This window comes from Diospyros lotus, chromosome 5 (assembly GCF_014633365.1).
Source record: "Diospyros lotus cultivar Yz01 chromosome 5, ASM1463336v1, whole genome shotgun sequence".
Taxonomy (NCBI): domain Eukaryota; kingdom Viridiplantae; phylum Streptophyta; class Magnoliopsida; order Ericales; family Ebenaceae; genus Diospyros; species Diospyros lotus.
The window spans coordinates 10,352,273-10,373,004 of record NC_068342.1 but is presented as its reverse complement, the minus strand read 5'-3'; the positions used below and the strand labels follow the sequence as shown (position 1 = coordinate 10,373,004).

Below are 20,732 nucleotides of genomic sequence, written 5' to 3'. Positions count from 1 at the left end.
GAACTGACAAGCCTTAAACATGGTCTCAGTACTGAAGGCAGTCACTTTATGAATGTCAAAAATTACTATCTAATACCTTGTTTCATTTCTACAACTTAGATCTGCAATTATCCATTTACAACTCGAGGAATTCTAATGGGTCATATTAATTTCAGCTACCAGAATTTTCAGGTGAGTTTTCTATGAAGCTACCTTTGTAGCATGTTTCTTTTATGGTTTGTCTTACATTTCAATGATTGAAATGCAGGTGACGGACACACCTGGCTTACTGAGGAGACATGACGGTGAGATACTTGGGTATCATATGTCTCATATTTGAATTGTCTCATTGTATAGAAGTATCAGATTGAGTGGGAAGAAGGTCTTTTCTTTTGATTACTCTTTGGACATTCAGCAAAAGCATAGTAAAACTAATGCTATTTTTTTCTTTTTGAATTGTGGAAACCTCTTTGCAAAAAGCAAAAGGCTGCATACTGAAAACAACCCTCCCTTGACCCTAACAAAGCAGGTAGCTTTGCGCACTGGAGACACCCTTTTCTTTTAGTAAAATAATTTTATTGAACAAGTGCTGAAGGGGCAGCCCTATATACAAGATGTATATACATGCTATACACCCATCTCCTTTAAAATTGCAAGGATCTCCCAAAAGATCAATGAGAGATGACAGAGTAAAAGGAGATCTATTGAACCAATGAAAAGCCCTAAAAAGAACTTTCCCCTTCTAACAAAAAACAGGACTCTCTAGATTGGCTCCAGAAAATCTTATTTTCTTTTCCCTCCACAAATTCATCTTCACACAAAGAGATGCTCTATCCCAACTTCTTCAACATCCTCAGGTGAGGCAACTCAGTTCATTAGGAAAGACATTCTGCACTGGGCAACAGATAACCCATATAATAACTCAATGAACTGATAAGTTGTGGTTCATATGACTCAATAACAACAACAACAACATATCCAGCCGTTATCCCACTATGTGGGGTTGGCTACATGAACTCTAGACTTCTATGTGGGTTCATATGACTCAATGAACTGATAAATGTTATAAGCAACTGGGCTGTGAAGAAGCAAATGATTAATCCTTTGCCACACATCTTGCACATACAAACCAATTTTTAACCATCCATCTCTTCATAATATCGACAACTCTGAGAATTGGTCCTTGGGAAGTTTTTGTACAATAAATAAATGAATAAATCCACTCTGTTTTGATCCCACACCTCTTACAAAGAAACAGAAAAAAATGCAACCCCCAGTGAACTTCCAGTAGAAGGATGAAGTTGAAATAATTTATAAGCAAAACCTTTACAGACCAACAAATGAGAGATCTTTTGAGGTAATTATTTGAAAAGTATATGTGTTGGCGTAAGGAGATTCAAGAGAAAGGAAAGAAGCCAGCTGTGGCTGCTTCTAGAATGCTGAAGGTTTTAGAAAGTTTCTAAATCTTGTTTAGGATAGTTTTCTAAACTCAAATTAGGATATTTTCGTAATGTGTTGTATTGTGATCTTTCCTATTGTAATCTTTCCTAAAGCTGTAAATATCCAACCTTATAACTAGGGCTGCACGTAAATAAAACATTTAGGCTTTCCGTTCAAGTTTTCATGGTATCAGAGCCTTGCTTCTGAAATTATTCTGGCCTTCATTGCCTTTCTGCACTCTCTGGACCTTTTTGGCCTTTATCGCCATTCCTCAACCATTGGTTCCCTCAAAGTCCTTCCCATTATTTTGCCTTAATTGCAATAGACTACTCCATCCACTCCTCCAATCATGTCTGAAATCTCCGAGATAACTCCAGCTATGACTTCGGAGGGGACTGACACAGTTGATACTCCAATGGGAGGCCTGCCTACCGATGATCGACCAGGGATGCACCAATTCTACCAATTGGATGGATGGAATTACCTGCAGTGGGCTCAGTTGGTAAAGACTTTCCTAAAGGGGAGAGGGAAGCTACATCACTTGACAGATCCAAGCCCCAAGGCATTAGATCCCGGGTTCCCAGCTTAGGATATAGAAGACTCCATGATCATGTTATGGCTGTGGAACGCTATGCAGCCTAAGATTAATAAAAATTACATATTTTTATCCACTGCTAAGGACATATGAGAGACAATTAGGCGTACATACTCCAAAGTCCAAGATGCTTCGGTTTTTTTCGAGGTTAAGATGAAATTAAGTAGCACTAAACAAAGGGCCTTAACAATCATTGAGTACTATAACAAAATGAATGGGTATTGGCTGGAACTTGATCACTACCAAGACATTAAAATGGTTTGTGGTAAAGATGCAGCCACTCTCAATTCTATTCTTGAAAGAGATAGAATTGTGGAGTTTTGGCCGAACTCAACATTGAGTATGACTAGGTAAGAGTTCAAATTCTCGGAAGGGAAAAACTTCCATCTCTCAATGAGGTTTTTTTAGTTGTTCGAAGTGAGCATAATAGGATAATAGCAATGCTGGGGGAAATCAATTATGAAGGATCATCCATGTTAACTAATAAAAGAGAAGGGTCAAGGTTCAAATCACAACAAGGAAGGACTGATGGGCAATTTAAGTCACACAGGAAGGAAGGTTTGTGGTGCTCCTACTGTAAAAAGCCGAAGCATACTCGAGAAACCTGCTTCAAGTTGCATGGGAAGGAGGCTGTGCTATAGAAACTAGGGGGATTTAGAAACATATGCTCGAAGAATTAGATCCATTTTTCCAATAAGCAAGAAGAGATTGTGGAAAAGATAGACTCGACGATTGAATTGGAGCTGAACCAACTAAATGCTGATGAAATTAGCAAACTCAAGATGTTACTGAAAACCATTTAGGATGGATTATGCTCCATTGTCCAGCAAGGTAACCAGCAAAGTAATAGCTTTAATTCTAATTCTTTAACAGCCTAAAAAACCAATAGGGGTGATATATGGGTTCTAGACTCAGGAGCTACAGATCACATGTCCCATAACCCTACTGTTTTTTACACCAATAAGCCCCTTGAGACACCTAAACCGATTATTATTGCCAATGGGATATCTATTCCTATCAAGGGTCAGGGAAGGGTTACTCTTAGCCCTAATCTTCCTTTCAAACAGGTTTTACATGTCCCTAACTTGTCAACCAACTTGATTTCTGTCCACCAATTCACTAAGGATCTCAATTGTCATGTTATTTTTTCCCCTCACTCTTGTGAATTTCAAGAAATGGCCACAAGGAGGATGATTGGTGCTGCTGAGGAGAAGAATGGGCTGTATGTTCTAAAGAGGGAGATCTTGTAGCCTAACAACATTCAGCCTAAACTAGCCTGCACATCTCAGTCTCATTCATCCCATGTTGACATCTGGCTTCATCATTACCAGCTAGGGCATCCACCTTTTCATTTACTAAAAACTATGTTTCCTGATTTATTTAAGCAAGTAGATCCTAGTGCTTTACATTGTGATGTATGTGAAATTTCAAAACATCATTGAGTTTCCTATCCTGTTAGTAATAAAAGGTCTTCTCACCCTTTTGCTCTAATTCATTCGGATGTTTGGGGGCCATCTAGGACTCTCAATTGTTCTGGGCTAGATGGTTCATCTATTTTATAGATGATTGCACTGAAATGACTTGGGTATTCCTTCTAAAGGACAAGGTTGTTGTTAATATTGTTTTGTCTCACTTTTATTCAATGATCTTAACTCAATTTGGCTCTCTTATTCAGAAATTTAGGACTAATAATGCAAGGGATTATTTCAATCAACACTTGCACCTTTTTTTCCAGCAAAAGGGGGTTATCCATGAGTTTGATAAGTTCCCAGATAGAAAATCCCAATAGTAATGAATATCAATAGCTATCAGGATTTTCAACCAAGAACAAGAACAACCCAGGGCGTTTGAGAGGCCCTCTCTCTCCAGAATTCTCTTTACCCTGAAAACCGACCCCCTCTCTCTCTTCTTTCCCCCTAATTATACCTCTCCTCTCCTCCTTTCTAACTGAATTCCCCTGCACATGCTGATTATTCCCTCAGCATGTGGATTACAATTCTACTCCTCCCACGCGCACATGTTGGTTGTTACACCTGCATGTGCTGACCCCTTATTCTAATCTTCATGCATTCTGCTGCTTGTGGCGTCTTTGGTAGGTCCGGTGCACCGGCGACCTATCATTACTCCCCTCCCGCACTTTCACCTTGTCCTCAAGGTGAAAAGTCAAAAACTGTTGCTGAATCATGTTGTAGGGCTCCCAAGTTGCCTCTAATGGTGGTAAACTCTTCCATTGTACCAAGACATCCAACCCATGCAAGTTAGAACCCCTTCCAAGCCGAACTCCCAGCACCGCTTCTGGTTCAACCTTCATCTCTAAGTCTACATTCAGCTGGTGGGGAATCTCCACTCTTGTTCCCACCTCTCCTTTGGCCTCTCTTAGCTGTGACACATGAAAAACAAGGTGAACATGGCAATGTGCCGGTAGTGCTAGTTTATAAGCCATTGGCCCAACCCTCTGCTCAATTGCAAATGGCTCATAGAACCTAGGAGCCAACTTCTCATTAGGGTGGGCAGCCAGGGTCTTCCTTCGGTAGGGCCTTATTTTCAAATAGACGAAGTCACCCACAACAAACTGCACATCCCTTCTTTTCCGGTCAGCCCCCCTTTTCATGTTCGCTTGAGCTCTTACCAGTTGGTCCTTGAGTTCTTCCAACGCTTGATCCCACTCCATTAGTTGCTATTCTACTGCAGACACGGGGGTAGTTCCCTTGTCAAATCTTATCAAGGTTGGCGGTTCCCTCCCGTACACTGCTTGAAAAGGAGTTACCTTTGAAGCAGTGTGGTATGATGTGTTATACCACAATTCAGCCCATGGTAGCCACACATACCATCCCATAGGTCTTGCTGATGCAAAACAACGCAAACACGTCTCTAGGGTTCGATTGAGGACCTCCGTTTGCCCGTTCGTTTGCGGGTGGTAGGCCATGCTATAATTAAGTTTAGTACCTTGAAGTCGCAACAACTCCTCCCCAAAACGGCTCATGAATACGTTGTCTCTATCTGAAACAATAGATCGGGGTATGCCGTGAAGCCTCACTATCTCTTTAACGAAGATCCCAACCACTACTCCTGTTGTGAACGAATGTTTGAGACCAATGAAATGTTCATATTTGCTGAGTCTGTCCACCACCATAAGTATAGAATTCATATGGCCCGACCTTGGTAAACCCTCAATAAAATCCAGGTTATATCATCCCAAATCTGACCGGGAATAGGAAGAGGTTGTAGAAGACCCCTTGGCGTTAAAGATTCGTACTTATTTTGCTGGCAAACATCACAATTGCTCACATATTGTGTTAAAATCGAGAACTATAATCTCTCAAGAATCACTCAAGAACCTTACCGAATTCAAACAACATTCAAGACAAAAAGTAGATAATAAAAACAGAATTGAAATGTAAAGAAAACCAAACCAGATTGCAGCACACATGATATACCCTGGTTCATGCCATTTATATGGCACTACATCTATCAATCAAAGAAGAAATGACGCAGCGTGTAGCGCGAGTGTGAAGAAAACACACCAAAATAAACCCTTGAAAGAGCAAACTTCAATGGCCGAAGCTTGGCTTTCAAGAAGACGCAAAAACAAGACTGTTTTGCTAAGAAAACCTAAATAGGTTGCTGAAATTTGATTGATTAAAACTTGATTACAAACTCTAGATCCTAGGCATATTTATAGTATTTGGCTAATCCAAATCCATCTAATATTTGGAAAACAAAATCCAATTAGAATTCTAATAGAAATAAATCCTAAATAAAATTTAACTAGAATCCTAATAAAAATAAAACTCTAATCAAACATGAAGTAGAATCCTAAATCAAGTAGAAACATGAAATAGAATCCTAAATCAAGTAGAAATATAAAGTAGAATCCTAAATCAAGTAGAATTCTAAAACTTAAGAAGTATTAAAATAACATTATGACACTACTATTTTGGTGATACTATTCCGGTTTTAGTTGGGTCGGCCTTGGGCCGAGTCTTGATTGGTGACCGCATCAAGAAACCAATCCACTGGAAACGTATGAGAAACCAGTACAAGAACACCCCTCTTTCACCTCACCTTCCCTCTTGAATACAGTACTCTAACTGAAGACAACAAGAACTACAACTCACAGCTCTTTCTCTCACCTCTCACTGTATCCGAACACAAGGAATGAAAGATACAATTGATTGATGATAAGACTGACCTTCGCACCCTCCTATATATAAGCAAAGGGGGGTGGAACTACCTAAGGGAAAATAACTAACTCATAAAAGTCAAATCTACCCTTAGTAATTACAATTAGTTACATTTATGTCCTATTAACTAACTGTTGCCAAATCATCTCTTATTTCTTCCTGATTTCTCCCATAATTCCAGCATTCTATTACTTTAGGCAAAACAGTAACAAATCTCCACCATTTTGTTCTAAGTAATCCTGGAACTTCAACCTTCTAGCTCTGCTCACTTCTTGAATAACCTGAAAACACATCAAACTGTAACAACATTAAGCAATGAAGTAACTTGGACATTGGGACAGCCTTGGTGAAAATATCTGCAGCATTTTCACTTCCAGCAACTTTTATAAGCTCTACCTCCTTCTTCTCAAGGGCTTCTCTTATAAAATGATATCTAATGTCAATGTGTTTTGTTCTTTCATGATGACTCTGATTTTTGGCCAAATGGATGGCACTTTGACTATCACTGACGCAGCGTGTAGCACGTGTGTGAAAAAAACACACCAAAATAAACCCTTGAAAGAGCAAACTTCAATGGCCGAAGCTTGGCTTTCAAGAAGACGCAAAAACAAGACTGTTTTACTAAGAAAACTCAAATAGGTTGCTGAAATTTGATTGATTAAAACTTGATTACAAACTCTAAATCCTAGGCATATTTATAGTATTTGGTTAATCCAAATCCATCTAATATTTGTAAACAAAATCCAACTAAAATCCTAATAGAAATAAATCCTAATCCAACATGAAGTAAAATCCTAAATCAAGTAGAAACATGAAATTGAATCCTAAATCAAGTAGAATTCTAAAAACTTAAGAAGTATTAAAATAACATGAAGTAGAATCCTAAATCAAGTAGAATTCTAAAACTTAAGAAGTATTAAAATATTGTTCTGGCATAGTCGGGTCGGCTTTGGGCCGGGTCTTGATTGGTGACCGCATCATTCACCTCCACTTGAGAATAATTCATCCTTGAATTATGATTTGGGTATGACAACTCAATGTCTGGCAAATACAAAGAAAGATCAGCAACATTGAATGTTTTGGAAATACCCATATGATTTGGCAAATCCACAACATAAGCATTATCATTGATCTTCTTTGTAATATTGTAAGGACCATACTTCTTTGGCTTGAGCTTGTTCTGTTGTCCCGTAGGAATCCGTTCCTTCTTCAAGAATATCATGACTTCATCTCCAACCACAAATACCTTTTGCTTCCTATACTTGTCAGCTGCTGCCTTGTACTTCTTATTCGCCTCGTGCAACTTTTGCTTGACATTTTCCTGAACTGCTTGAACGTGTTCGGCTACGTCACTAGCTGCAACACTGAAACTTGGTACCTTTGGCAATTTTACCAAATGCAATGCATGATTAGGAACTTTCATGTATACGATAGAGAATGGTGATATTCCTATTGAGCTATGCACGGCGTTGTTGTAGGCAAATTCCGCTTGAGCTATGATTAGGTCCCATTGTCTTGGCTTGTCTTTGCAAACACTGCGAATCAGATTTCCTAAGGTACGATTCACCACCTCTGTCTGTCCATCAGTCTGGGGATGTGCTATGCTACTGAAATTCAAAGATGAATCGAACATTCTCCACAAGGTAATCCAGAAGTGACTCAAAAACCTTGTATCACGATCCGAAGTAATAGTTTTAGGGACTCCATGTAGTCTAACAATCTCCTTGAAAATAGTTTGGCTATAGCTACTGCATCTGTTGTCTTCTTGCATGGGAGAAAGTGCGCCATCTTGGAAAATCTATCAACCACTACAAAAACATAATCCATACCTCGTTGGGTTTGCGATAGACCCAATACGAAGTCCATAGACAAATGTTCCCAAATAGCATTGGAAACAGGCAATGGCATGTAGAGACCAGCATTAGAAGAGTGCCCCTTAGTTGTTTGACATATATAACACCTCACCACAATAATAGAAACATCTCTCCTTGCTCTTGGCCAATAATACCTTCCCATAACAGCTTCAATAGTCTTGTCTCTGCCAAGATGCCCTGCTAAGCCACCACCATGCAAATCCCGAATAATTTTCTCACGAAGAGATGTGCAAGGGATGCACAACTGATTTCCCTTCATGAGAAACCCATCATGCACATAGAAATCTCCTGATGGTTGCTGAGACATGCATTGTTCCCACACATGTTTGAAATTCTCGTCTGTCGCATATAATTCTTTCAAGCACTCAAACCCAACAATCTCAACACTAAGGGTCTTGATCAAATCCACATGCCTACTCAAAGCGTCTGCCACTCAATTATGTTGTCCTGCCTTATGTACAATTTTATATGGAAATTGTACATATCAATAAAAGCAGACCATCTAGCATGCATATCACTTCTCAATTGCCTTTGGCTACTCAAGTATTTAAGAACTTGGTGATCTGTGTAAAAAACAAATTCTTTGGCAATCAAGTAATGTTCTCATGTCTTAAGAGCCCTCACTACTGCATAAAACTCCTTATCATAAGTAGACCACTTTCTTTTGGCTTCACACAACTTCTCATTGAAAAATGCAATTGGTCTCTTCTCTTGGGATAACACAGCACCTATACCCACTCCACTAGCATCACACTCAACCTCAAACAATTTGTCAAAGCTTGGCAAAGCTAAGACATGAGTGGTACATAATTTATCTTTTATCAAAGTGAAACTTTGCTCTTGTTCTTCACCCCAATGGAACTTTCCTTTCTTTAAACACTCAATAATTAGAGCCACAATACTACTAAAGTGTTTGATAAACCGCCTATAGAAAGTTGCTAACCCATGAAAACTTCGCACATCACTAAGATTTTTAAGGGTTGGCCACTCTCTAATAGCTCACACTTTTTCCTCATCTACCTTTACGCCCTCTTTGCTTATAACAAAGCCCAAGAGCAACAAGCTCTCACTCATAAAAGTACATTTCTTCAAATTAGCATAAAGTTTGTTTTCCCTCAACACCTCTCGAATATGCCCCTCATGCTCATTAATAGACTTATTGTATATCAAAATATCATCAAAATACACCACAACGAATTTACCAATGAAAGGGCGTAATACTTGGTTCATTAGTCTCATGAAAGTGCTTGGTGCATTGATTAGTCCAAAGGGCATGACTAACCACTCAAACAACCCATCTCTCATCTTGAAAGCTGTCTTCCACTCATCTCCAGGTCAAATTCTGATTTGATGATAACCACTTTTAAGATCAATTTTGGTAAAATTCACAGTCCCATCAAGTTGATCAAGCACGTCGTCGAGCCTAGGAATTGAAAATTTGTACCCAATAGTAATTTTGTTGATGGCTCTACTGTCAACACACATCCTCCAACTCCCATCTTTCTTTGGTGTCAATAATGTTGGCACTGCACATGGACTCATGCTAGTCTGAATGTGCCCTTTTTTCAACAATTCCTCTACTTGCTCACGCAAAATCTCATTCTCCCTAGGACTCATCCTGTAGTGTGGTAGGTTAGGCAAGCTAGCACTAAGAACCAAGTCAATGTGGTGTTGAATATCTCTCATGGGAGGTAGCTCATTAGGCAACTCCTTAAGAACCACGTCATGAAATTTCTCCAACAATCCCTGCACCTCCACTGGAATTTGATTCACCTTCAGTGGCTCACTCACACTCTCTCCCTTGATAACCAATAAGTGAACCTCTCGAGTATCCTTACACTCCCTCTCAAACTCAGTGTGCTTATGTGTAATGGTAAGAAAATTTCGCCCCTCCACTTTAGAAGCTTTGGTTTGATTCTTTTCCACTATGGGTAACAAAGTATAACGCACATCTTCTTTCTCAAGCTGATATGTGTTCTTCATACCCGAGTGCTTAGCATCCACATCAAATTGCCAAGACCTCCCAAATAAAATATGGCAAGCATCCATATCAACAATATCACAATAGACTTCGTCGGAGTACTTACCAATAGAGAAAGGCACCCTGCAACGTTCATCCACATGTATATCACCAACTTCTTTGATCCATCCAATCATGTAAGGGCTTGGATGTTTTTCAGGAGTTAACTGCATCTTTGCCACCACGTCTCTTCCTATGATGTTCTCCTGACTTCCACTATCAATAATCAACTCAAAGATTTTTTCTTTCATCGTACACCTCGTGCGAAAAAGCTTATGCCGTTGAGTAGTATCTTCATTCTTTTGAGATAGCATTAACTTTCTCACTACACAGGTATATTGCCCATGTCCATAAGCTTCTTCGTCATCCTCCCCATCAGGCTCGCAATATACTTCCTCTTTAGCAACATCTTCCTCTTCCTTTTCTGCAATGTTAACTGTTTTCCTCCTTGGACAATCACTAGATCGATGCCCAACCTCATTGCACTTGAAACATTTTAAAAGAATAGGCTTTGCATAAGGATTAGGGGATTTTGGAATATTAGAAGTAGTACCTCGAATGTTTCCCCCCGTTGTAGCCTTATTAGGGTTGACTGTATGGGGTGGATTGGAGGGTTGCGCTCCTTGAACTGACTTGCCTTTATCAAAAACTGGTTGTTTATTTTCATTCCCACTATACTGACGATAGTTGTCATTATGAGATTTTTCACTCAACATTAACTCAGCCTTTAAAGCTAAGTTCCTTGTTTCTTGCACACTCAGAACCATCTAAACCCCAATTTTATCATGAATAGTAGGCTTCAATTCATTCAAGTAACGAGCTACTTGTTGATTGTCACTTTCTGATAATTGGTTTCTCTCCGCCAATCGCAGAAACTCAGAGGTATATTCATTCACACTCTTCATTCCCTATGCACATCTTTGATAAGCTTCAAACATATATTGTTCATAGTCAGGGGGCAAAAACCTACCTCTTAACAGTTGCTTCATTCGTCTCTATGTCTGAATTGGCTATCGGCCTTCCCTCAATCTCGTTTCTCTTAATCGCTCCCACCAAACAGATGCACCGCCCTTCAACCTGTAAGCCACTAACTTTACTTGTCGTTCATCTGGGATCTCCATGTATTTGAAAAAACGGTCAACCTCAGTGATCCAATCCAGAAACCCCTCAATATCAAGATCTCCACTAAAGGTAGGAATATCAACTTTTAGTTTATACTCATCGTTGCCCCAGTGGTTGTGCTGATGCGCATTCCTCCTAACCCCTCTACCACCAGGGTTAGCTATTGCTTGACCAAAATCATCATCTTCATCACTATCTTCAATCACTGGTCTTCTAGGATTAATAAGGACATGATTAATGGGTGGTCTTCCCGCTCCGGCTTGATTCACCCCATTATTCAGGTTCCTGTCATCATCAACTCGTAGTAAGGTGCCCAATTGGTTGCTGTGTTGCTCCAATCGCTGTTGGATAGTACGAGTTACTTCCCGCTGTTCTTCGATTGCTCTCCAAACTGCGGATAACCCCTGATCACTGTCACGAGTCTGGTTGCTACCGTTACCTTCAAGATTGACCATCTGATTGGTTGATTAACCGCTCTAATACCACCTGACGCAGCATGTAGCGCGTGTCTAAAAAACACACACCAAAATAAACTCTTGAAAGAGCAAACTTCAATGGCCGAAACCTAGCTTTTAAGAAGACGCAAAAACAAGACTATTTTGCTAAGAAAACCCAAATAGGTTGCTGAAATTTGATTGATTAAAATTTGATTACAAACTTTAGATCCTAGGCATATTTATAGTATTTGGCTAATCCAAATCCATCTAATATTTGTAAACAAAATCCAACTAAAATTCTAATAGAAATAAATCCTAATCCAACATGAAGTAGAATCCTAAATCAAGTAGAAACATGAAATTGAATCCTAAATCAAGTAGAATTCTAAAAACTTAAGAAGTATTAAAATAACATAAAATAGAATCCTAAACCAAGTAGAATTCTAAAACTTAAGAAGAATTAAAATATTGTTCCGGCGTGGTCGGGTCGGCTTTGGGTCGGGTCTTGATTGGTGACCGCATCAATCACACTTTAAAATAACCCTTACATCATATCCTAGGAGTTCACTAATCAAACCTTTCAACCACAAAGATTCTTTAACAGCCTCAGTTATAGCTATGTACTCAGATTCTGTAGTTGATAGAGTTACAACTGGTTGAAGGTTAGATTTTCAGCTAATTGTAGATTTCAACAATTGAAATACATAACCAGTTGTTGATCTTCTCCTATCTAAATTTGATGCATAATCTGCATCAGAATATCCTATAATGTTTGGCTTTTTAAAGTCATCAGTTCCACCATAAATCAAGACCTTGTTCATTAACCCCTTTAGATATCTAAATACCCATTTTACTGCTGTCCAATGATCCTTCCCTGGATTTGCCATAAATCTACTTATCACACTCATGGCATGTGCTAAATCAGACCTAGAACACACCATTGCATACATAATGCTGCCAACAACGTTAGAGTAGGGGATTCTCTTCATCTCCGATAGGTTCTTTTCATCTGTTGGAGATTGGGCATGAGAAAGTTTAAAATGTTGAGCAAATGGTATATTTACTACTTTTGCATCTAACATATGAAATTTTCTCATAATTTTCTGTAAATAGGTTTTCTGGGATAGCTGAAGAGATTTATTCTTCCTATCTTTATATATTTCCATTCCTAAAATCTTCTTGGCTTCGCCAAGTTCTTTCATCTCAAAAACTGACTTGAGTTTAAGTTTTAAACTTTGAATTTCAGCTGCTGAGTGACTTGCTATAAGTATGTTATCTACATACAACAAGAGATAAATTGCTATTTTAGTGGAAATTTGCCTAAGATAGACACAGCAATCAAAAGAAGTTCTTATAAACCCTTGGACTTATCATAAAAGAATTGAATTTCTTGTACCACTGCTTAGGAGACTGCTTAAGTCCGTATAAGGACTTCCTCAACAAGCAAACCTTGTCTTCTTTACCCCTAACTTCAAAACCTCTAGGCTGATCCATTAGAATTTCTTCCTCTAATTCGCCATGAAGAACTGCTGTGGTAACATCCATTTGCTCTAGGTAAAGGTCTAGATGGGCTGTTATAGCTATTAGAATTTTTATAGAAGTGTGCCTTACAACGGATGAAAATACTTCATTAAAATCAATTCCTGCTACTTGGGTAAAACCCCTAACTACTAACCTAGCTTTATACCTAGGTTTAAGGCTATCTCCAGCTCCTCCTTTTACCTTAAACAACCACCTACAGCCTACAATCCTTTTTCCCAAGGGTCTATCCACTAACACCCATGTTCCATTTTTTCTTAAGGATTCCATCTCAGCTTCCATGGCTTCTTGCCATTTCTGAGCTTCCTTAGAACTTACAGCTTCTTCATAGGTTTGGGGTTCTTCACCTGCTATTTCCTTTGCACTTAATAGTGCATATGCTACTAGGTCCGATAACCCATATCTCACTGGAGGCCTGCTTATTCTTCTCTGCCTATCTCTACTTGCATTATACCTATCTGCAATTTGAACTCCTGCTGTACTGGATGAACTAGCACTATCCATGTGCTGATCTTCATCATAACTTGATGATCCCTAACTTCTATAGATCTATCAAGACTATCTTGGCTTGAGGATTCTTCACTAGCACTTGGCTGGTCCTAGAAAGGTTCTAAGGGATAATTGAAAGCAGTAACATCATCCTATTGCTATTGTTCAAAATTTACGGCTTTGGCTTTCCTTTCCCTATCCTCATTTTTCTTTTCTAGATCGATAAATGAATTTTCATTCAAGGTTACATCTCTACTTATCATGGTTCTAGGCATATCTTTTTCTAAATTCCACAACTTATACCCCTTCACCCCTAAAGGATAACCAATAAACACACTTTTTAGCCCTAGGCTCTAATTTTCCTTGTTTTATATGTGCATAAGCTATACACCCAAATACCCTAAGGTGATCTAGGTTTGTCTTATGATTATACCACATTTCATAAGGAGTCTTAAACTCTAAGGTTGATGAAGGTGACCTGTTTATTAAATAGGCTGCTGAAACAACAGCCTCTCCCCAAAATGCTTTTGAAAGCCTAGCATAGAATAGCATACATCTTACCCTCTTAAGGAGGGTCCTATTCATGCGCTCGGCCAGGCCATTTTGCTTAGGATTTCTAGGGGCAGTAAGATGTCTTAAGATACCATTTTCATTACACAATTGGGTGAATTCATTATTACAAAATTCTAGGCCATTATCAGTTTGACTTTTAATTTTTCACCCTTTTGGTTTTCAATCATGATTTTCCAAGTTTTAAAAGCATTAAAAGTGTTATCTTTTGTTTTTTAAAACAGAAACCCAAACCATTCTAATGTAGTGTTATCTATAATAGAAAGAAAATACCTAGCTCCACCATGAGTTGGAGTTTGAGTAGGGCCCCATAAGTCCGAATGGACATATTCTAGTGGACCTTTAGTGGTATGAAATGCCTTCTTAGGGGATTTTGTTTTCACAGATTTTCCATAGATGCAAGTTTCACATGTATCTAAATCTGTCATTTTTCCTGAACCTAAGGTCCCTTGGTTAACTAATTCTTTAAGCCCTTGGATACTTATATGAGCCATCCTAAAATGCCATAGTTTTGATAGTTCATAGGTCTATTCTTCCCTTATAGCTGCATCTCCACATACTGTGGAAGCTATCATAACAAATATTCCATTTTTAAGGACTGCCTTCATACATATAAGAGATCCTTTAGCTACTTTGAGAATATCCCCACAGCCACTATAACTGTAGCCATTCTTAGCTAGTTCTCCTAGGGAGATTAGATTTCTTTTAAGTTTTGGGACATATCTTACAGATGTCAAAGTTCTGATTGATCCATCAAACATCTTAAGCTTAATATCCCCAATCCCCTTTATCCCACACTCTTGGTTGTTACCGAGTAAAACCTTCCCCCCACTCATGTCTTTATAATTCAAGAACCATTCTATGTGAGGTGACATATGGAAAGAGCATCCGGAATCTAAAACCCATACCACTTCATCCGAATGTCTTGAAACCACAAGAACATCCGAACTATAATAGTCTAATTCACAAGTTGAGTTTGAAAACTCTGATTTACCTTTATCAGAAAAATCCTGCTTTCTTTTAGGACAGTTTTTCTTTATATGTCCTTCCTCATGGCAATGAAAACATCTAAATGTTTTCTTGCCATTTTTGGACTTCGATCTAGACTTTCCTTTAGCCTTAGGGTCTTTCTTTTCGGATCTATACCTAGTTGAAAGGGCATCACCAGCAGTTTTATTTGATTCTACTTTCTGTTGCAAATCTTTAGAATTAAGGGCACCTATAACATCTTCTAAAGATATGGTATCTCTTCAATGTTTTAAAATGTCTACAAAATGTTCATATGACTTGGGCAATGAATGCAACAGAATTAGGGCCTTATCTTCTTCTTCATATGATATACTTAAGTTTTCCAAATCAAGACACAATTTGTTAAATTCATCAATATAATTTTGAAGCTTCTACCCTTCTTGTATTTTGAAAGTAAAAAATTTTGCTTTCAGATACAGCCTACTTGAAAGAGATTTAGTCATATATAAGCTTTCTAGTTTGGCCCACAAATCCTCGACAGTTTCCATTTTAGACACTTCTCTTAGGACTTTATCTCCTAAACTCAAGATTAGGGTGTTGAAAGCTCTTTCACAGATTTCTTGCCTATGATTATTGGCTTCTAATCTTTGTTCGGCAGTAGTAGTTTCTAGGAAAGGTTTTTGGGGTGCTAAAGCTTTCTTTAACCCTAAATTTCCCATCAAGGCTTTCATTTTAATCCTCCAAAGTCCAAAATCATTTGTGCCATCAAATTTTTCAATATCATACCGGGCAGCCGGGGTCGCGGAAGCCATAGTAGACAACTCTTCTATAGGTTTCTTGATGTTTCTTGATTAAATGACCTAAAGCTCTGATACCAAATTGTTAAAACCAAGAACTATAATCTCTCAAGAATCACTCAAGAACCTTACCAAATCCAAACAACATTCAAGACAGAAAGTAGATAATAAAAACAGAATTGAAATGTAAAGAAAACCAAACCAGATTGCAGCACACATGATATACCCTGGTTCATGCCATTTATATGGCACTACATCTAGCAATCCAAGAAGCAACCAATCCACTAGAAACGTATGAGAAACCAGTACAAGAACACCCCTCTTTCACCTCACCTTGCCTCTCGAATACAATACTCTAACTGAAGACAACAAGAACTACAACTCACAGCTCTTTCTCTCACCTCTCACTGTATCCGAACACAAGGAATGAAAGATACAATTGATTGATGATAAGACTGACCTCCACACCCTCCTATATATAAGCAAAGGGGGGCGGAACTACCTAAGGGAAAATAACTAACTCATAAAAGTCAAATCTACCCTTAGTAATTACAATTAGTTACATTTATGTCCTATTAACTAACTGTTGCCAAATCATCTCTTATTTCTTCCTGATTTCTCCCATAATTCCAGCATTCTATTACTTTAGGCAAAACAGTAACAAATCTCCACCATTTTGCTCTAAAAAATTTCCGTGGAATTTCAGTCTGCCTTTTGTCACAATGAGATTTATAGAAAGAATGAACCAAGAATTGCACTGGAAGAGTAAGTATGTAGAGTTTGTTTTTCAGCTTAATTTCTTCAATTAATTGGGAACTTTTATAGGGAGGCATGGAAGAACTTGTTTCATGTTGACTTGATTGACCTACTAAGTGGTGTTCACAAGGAGGAAAGAGAAAAACAGAAAAGAATCACAAACATGATGGTATTAGTCACTGGAGCTTCTTAGGTTCACTAAGGCCTTGGTTGTTTTTTCAGTTGGCTTTCTTTTATCTTGAAACAAAATTAAGTAATGAGATGCATACCTGATTAGAGTGGGCTTACTATAGTATCAGGAAACAGAAAGAAAAGAATCAAGTTGGTTGTACTTAAATGTTCAGAAATGAACTATAACAGAGTTTGTTTTATTCATAGCAGCTACTTTAGGAGGAATGTTTAAAGAATATTTGGCCAAGTTTAGGTTGAATTATGAAGGTGTCCATCTTATATACTTACTACTTGATCTTGTTTGGGATGCTTTTTTTTTTTTAATATATATATTAGAGGAATAAAATATTGGCAGATGTGTGACACTTCTGATTGTATCATAATTTAGTGTTTCCATGTTTCTTACAGATATTAACTAAGAGGTCCTATGTCTTAATTTTAAGATAGGAATTGATACTTCCCAAATGTATAGATTGAGCATTACTTGGCTATCAATATTCCTGTATGCTTTAATTGCCTGAAGGGTCAGAACCATTCTTATATTGCCTGAAGGGATTTAGTGATTTACTGTCTTTGTGATACTTGTGCTTGAATACGATGGCTTAGGATGCAAAATGCAGGTCATGAGTGAACTTGGTTGTGACATGATGTGAGGGAATTCAGTTGACAAAGTCCATATGACTAGCCTCGAAGACACAGCATTTCAACTGCATTCATAGGGCTTTTATGGCAACCTTCTCTTGTTTTAGCAATAATGCGCATGGTCCTGGAATGCATACACCAGCCTAATCCATATTTTGAGGCCTTTTAATTGTGTCATTTTAAATCCTTATTGAGATTTTTGCTTTACTTTTCAGAGCTCCATCCTGAATGGTAATGCTATGGTGGACTGATAAAGTGTCAATGTTTTGTTTTTGTTAGCTGCATATAACTGTTGGATATTGAGGTTATGTTGGTTTTGCTCTGCCTATTTGTCTCTCTTTGCTATCATATCCTTATTGGGCCTCTTGCTTGTTTCAATCTGCAGATGACAGGAATAATTTGGAAAAACTAACGCTTGCTGTCCTCTCACATTTGCCGACTGCTGTAGTTTATGTTCATGACCTTTCTGGAGAATGTGGGACCTCACCTTCTGATCAGGTATTGCCAGTCTAATTTCTAAGTGAGTCAATCCAACACATTAAACATTATGTGGGATGGTTTATTTGTATACTGTTTTGATGTTAGGTGGTTGACAAACATATTTAGCTGCTGATTTGGATCAATATTGATATATTTACCTTAATTTTATGCCAACATCATCCAAAATGATATCTCATTCAGGCTACATTATGTGCGTAACACCTGCATAACCATGACTGCTGCTGAAGGAATTTCAGGATAAGAAATGGAGAACAGAATACACGCATGCATGCACATGCGCACACACACACTCTCTCTCTCTCTCTCTCTCTCTCTCTCTACACACACACACACACACTTATGCTATGCTTGGATTTAGGTTTTTTCTTCTTTTTTATATGCACATCTACAGCTTGTTACATAGATGTTTTAAGAATACATGCAACTGAAAATCCCCCATTAAAATTGTTTGACATTAGAAACTGTTTGATATGTGGGTGTTTCATTAAAATTGTTTTATATACTTTGATATAGTAACAAATGCTTAACATTGGACTTTCAGGAAACAGCAACTTGATAAATGCACCTTTACTTACTTTTGAAGCTTCTTTTTTACCTTGGGGCCTCTCCTGCTAGAACCTCTGTGTATTGAGATTATAATTTGATATGTTCAATAATTCTTCTTGTTAGAAAGAAACAACAATACAACTGAACTTTTCAATCACTTCTAATCGATAAGTTTTGCATTCATTATGAAAGAGAACCATGATCTAGATTGTACATCTGAAAAGGTACCTTATTATGATATGTCTTTTTGGTGAGCATGAATTAAACCTTATTTTCTTAATGCTGAGAGGATTGGTGAACAAAACAATAGCATGGAAACTTGGAAGAGGTCAGGTCAAGTATGGTTCTGCTTAAAGATCAATTTTATATTCCTGAAATTCTTAATTGGGCAGTTAAAGTATTGTGTTTCCTAGTTTGGTTCATTCCCACATTGAAATGGTTCTGGAGGCAAAGCTGACATTTTTTCTTCTTAATCATGAAGTTGGTTACTTGTCACTCAACTTTGTCTCCTTTTCCTTAAACCCCCCCCCCCCCCCCCCCCCCCCCAAAGTTTCTTTTGCATTATTAGTTTTGGGTCTCTGATTATGGATAATGCAGTTTGTCATATACAAGGAAATAAAAGAAAGGTTCATCAACCATCTTTGGCTCGATGTTGTTTCTAAATGTGATCTTCTTCAAGAATCGCCTCTCGTTTACATCACAGAAGATAGCAACGCTGATCATCCTGAGCTGGCAAGGTACCGGAAAATGGGACCTGATGGAGCCATCCATGTGTCAGTAAAGAGTGAAGCAGGGCTTCTTGAGGTTATCATTCCATGATCCTTTTCTGTTCAAATTTGAATGAATTTTTTATTTCTTATATGGTAAATGGAACCTTGATTTCCTGCTTCACCATTAGCCACTTGTGCTGAATTCTACGACCAATCTTGTGGTGGGAAGTCAAAATATGATGCTATAGATCTAACTGGCCACGTAATTATAATGTATATCATAACAAATATACGGAAAACTGCTCATTTGTCCTATCTGATTGGATCTCTGTTGTGAGTCTGTGAAACCAAAAATTCTCAGATTTCTTCCGTAGATGATAATATGTATGTGCAGTGCTTGGATTCATGATGCCATCATTATCTAACTGTGATACTTGTGCATCTAATCTTTTACTAGATCACTAATCATTTGTACTCATTCTTAAATTTATGTGTCTTTAATTAAAAGACGAGTAATGAAAATGTTTTCTTGTGTTTAATTATCAATGAAAATATTAAAACATCAAACAGAAAAATCAAGGCAAAACAAATATAAAATAAAAGAAATCTAGAACAGATACTGTTTCTTAAATTGGAAACTAAGCAATAAGCACTGATAACATCCAAAAGAAGAAATTATTCTTTGTATATTCTTTGGTTGGCCTACAATGACTCATACTTCATATTTCTTGATGGCATTCCTTAGTTTTTTATTCACTAGAACGAATTTTAATTGTTTTTCCACGGTTCTGAAAGTTTTCATGAACTGTTATGTCCATTCTCTTCTGATGCAACAATTGTTTGCACTTTGCAGCTGAAAGCAAGAGTGCAGGAGCTGCTGGTTGCGCAGTCTGAGAGGATCAATAGCCAACAGTGCAACCAGGAGAACTTGGAAGCTCCTTAATAATCAGTTGTTCTATTACTATGATAGGATTTGTTGTCCGAAGGTGGCAAATTCCCCATCACTGATCACTCAAGAACTTTGGCTAATGAACTGGTTCCTGTGCTCCATCATCATGTCAACACTTAAACTTCTACATTGCATAGGGCATCTCTAATCTACGGATTGATGGCTCGGGTAGGTCCTTCCTGTGCCGCCATTTCCGTGCCCGAGGCATGGGTTGGAGTTGCATGTCAGAAGTTTCTAATTTGTCAGGCAATTGTAGTGGTAGGAGTCCTCAGAGGTTGTTTGCCATTTTAATGGGGACTTATTTTAGCATTGTATACCCATTTGTAGTTCTCAAATTCTTTGTAAGGTAGTTGAAGCTTGGAGTATATGTCTGTGACAATATAACCAACCCTATATAGCTATATGCCTAAGATTATAGTTAAAAATAAAATAAAGTTTGCAA

The 20,732-nt window shown here is 38.0% G+C and overlaps 1 protein-coding gene across 1 annotated transcript in view; it reads left to right on the top strand.

The window, feature by feature from the left end:
* Window positions 1–20,732, top strand: part of LOC127802350 (uncharacterized) — a 29,260-nt gene extending 8,528 nt beyond the window's left edge. The window contains exons 10-14 of the mRNA XM_052338104.1: window positions 100–171; window positions 248–284; window positions 17,970–18,082; window positions 19,229–19,435; window positions 20,195–20,732. Coding sequence (XP_052194064.1) covers window positions 100–171; window positions 248–284; window positions 17,970–18,082; window positions 19,229–19,435; window positions 20,195–20,284 — 519 coding nt within the window. The 3' untranslated portion in view covers window positions 20,285–20,732. The remainder of the gene's footprint in view (window positions 1–99; window positions 172–247; window positions 285–17,969; window positions 18,083–19,228; window positions 19,436–20,194) is intronic.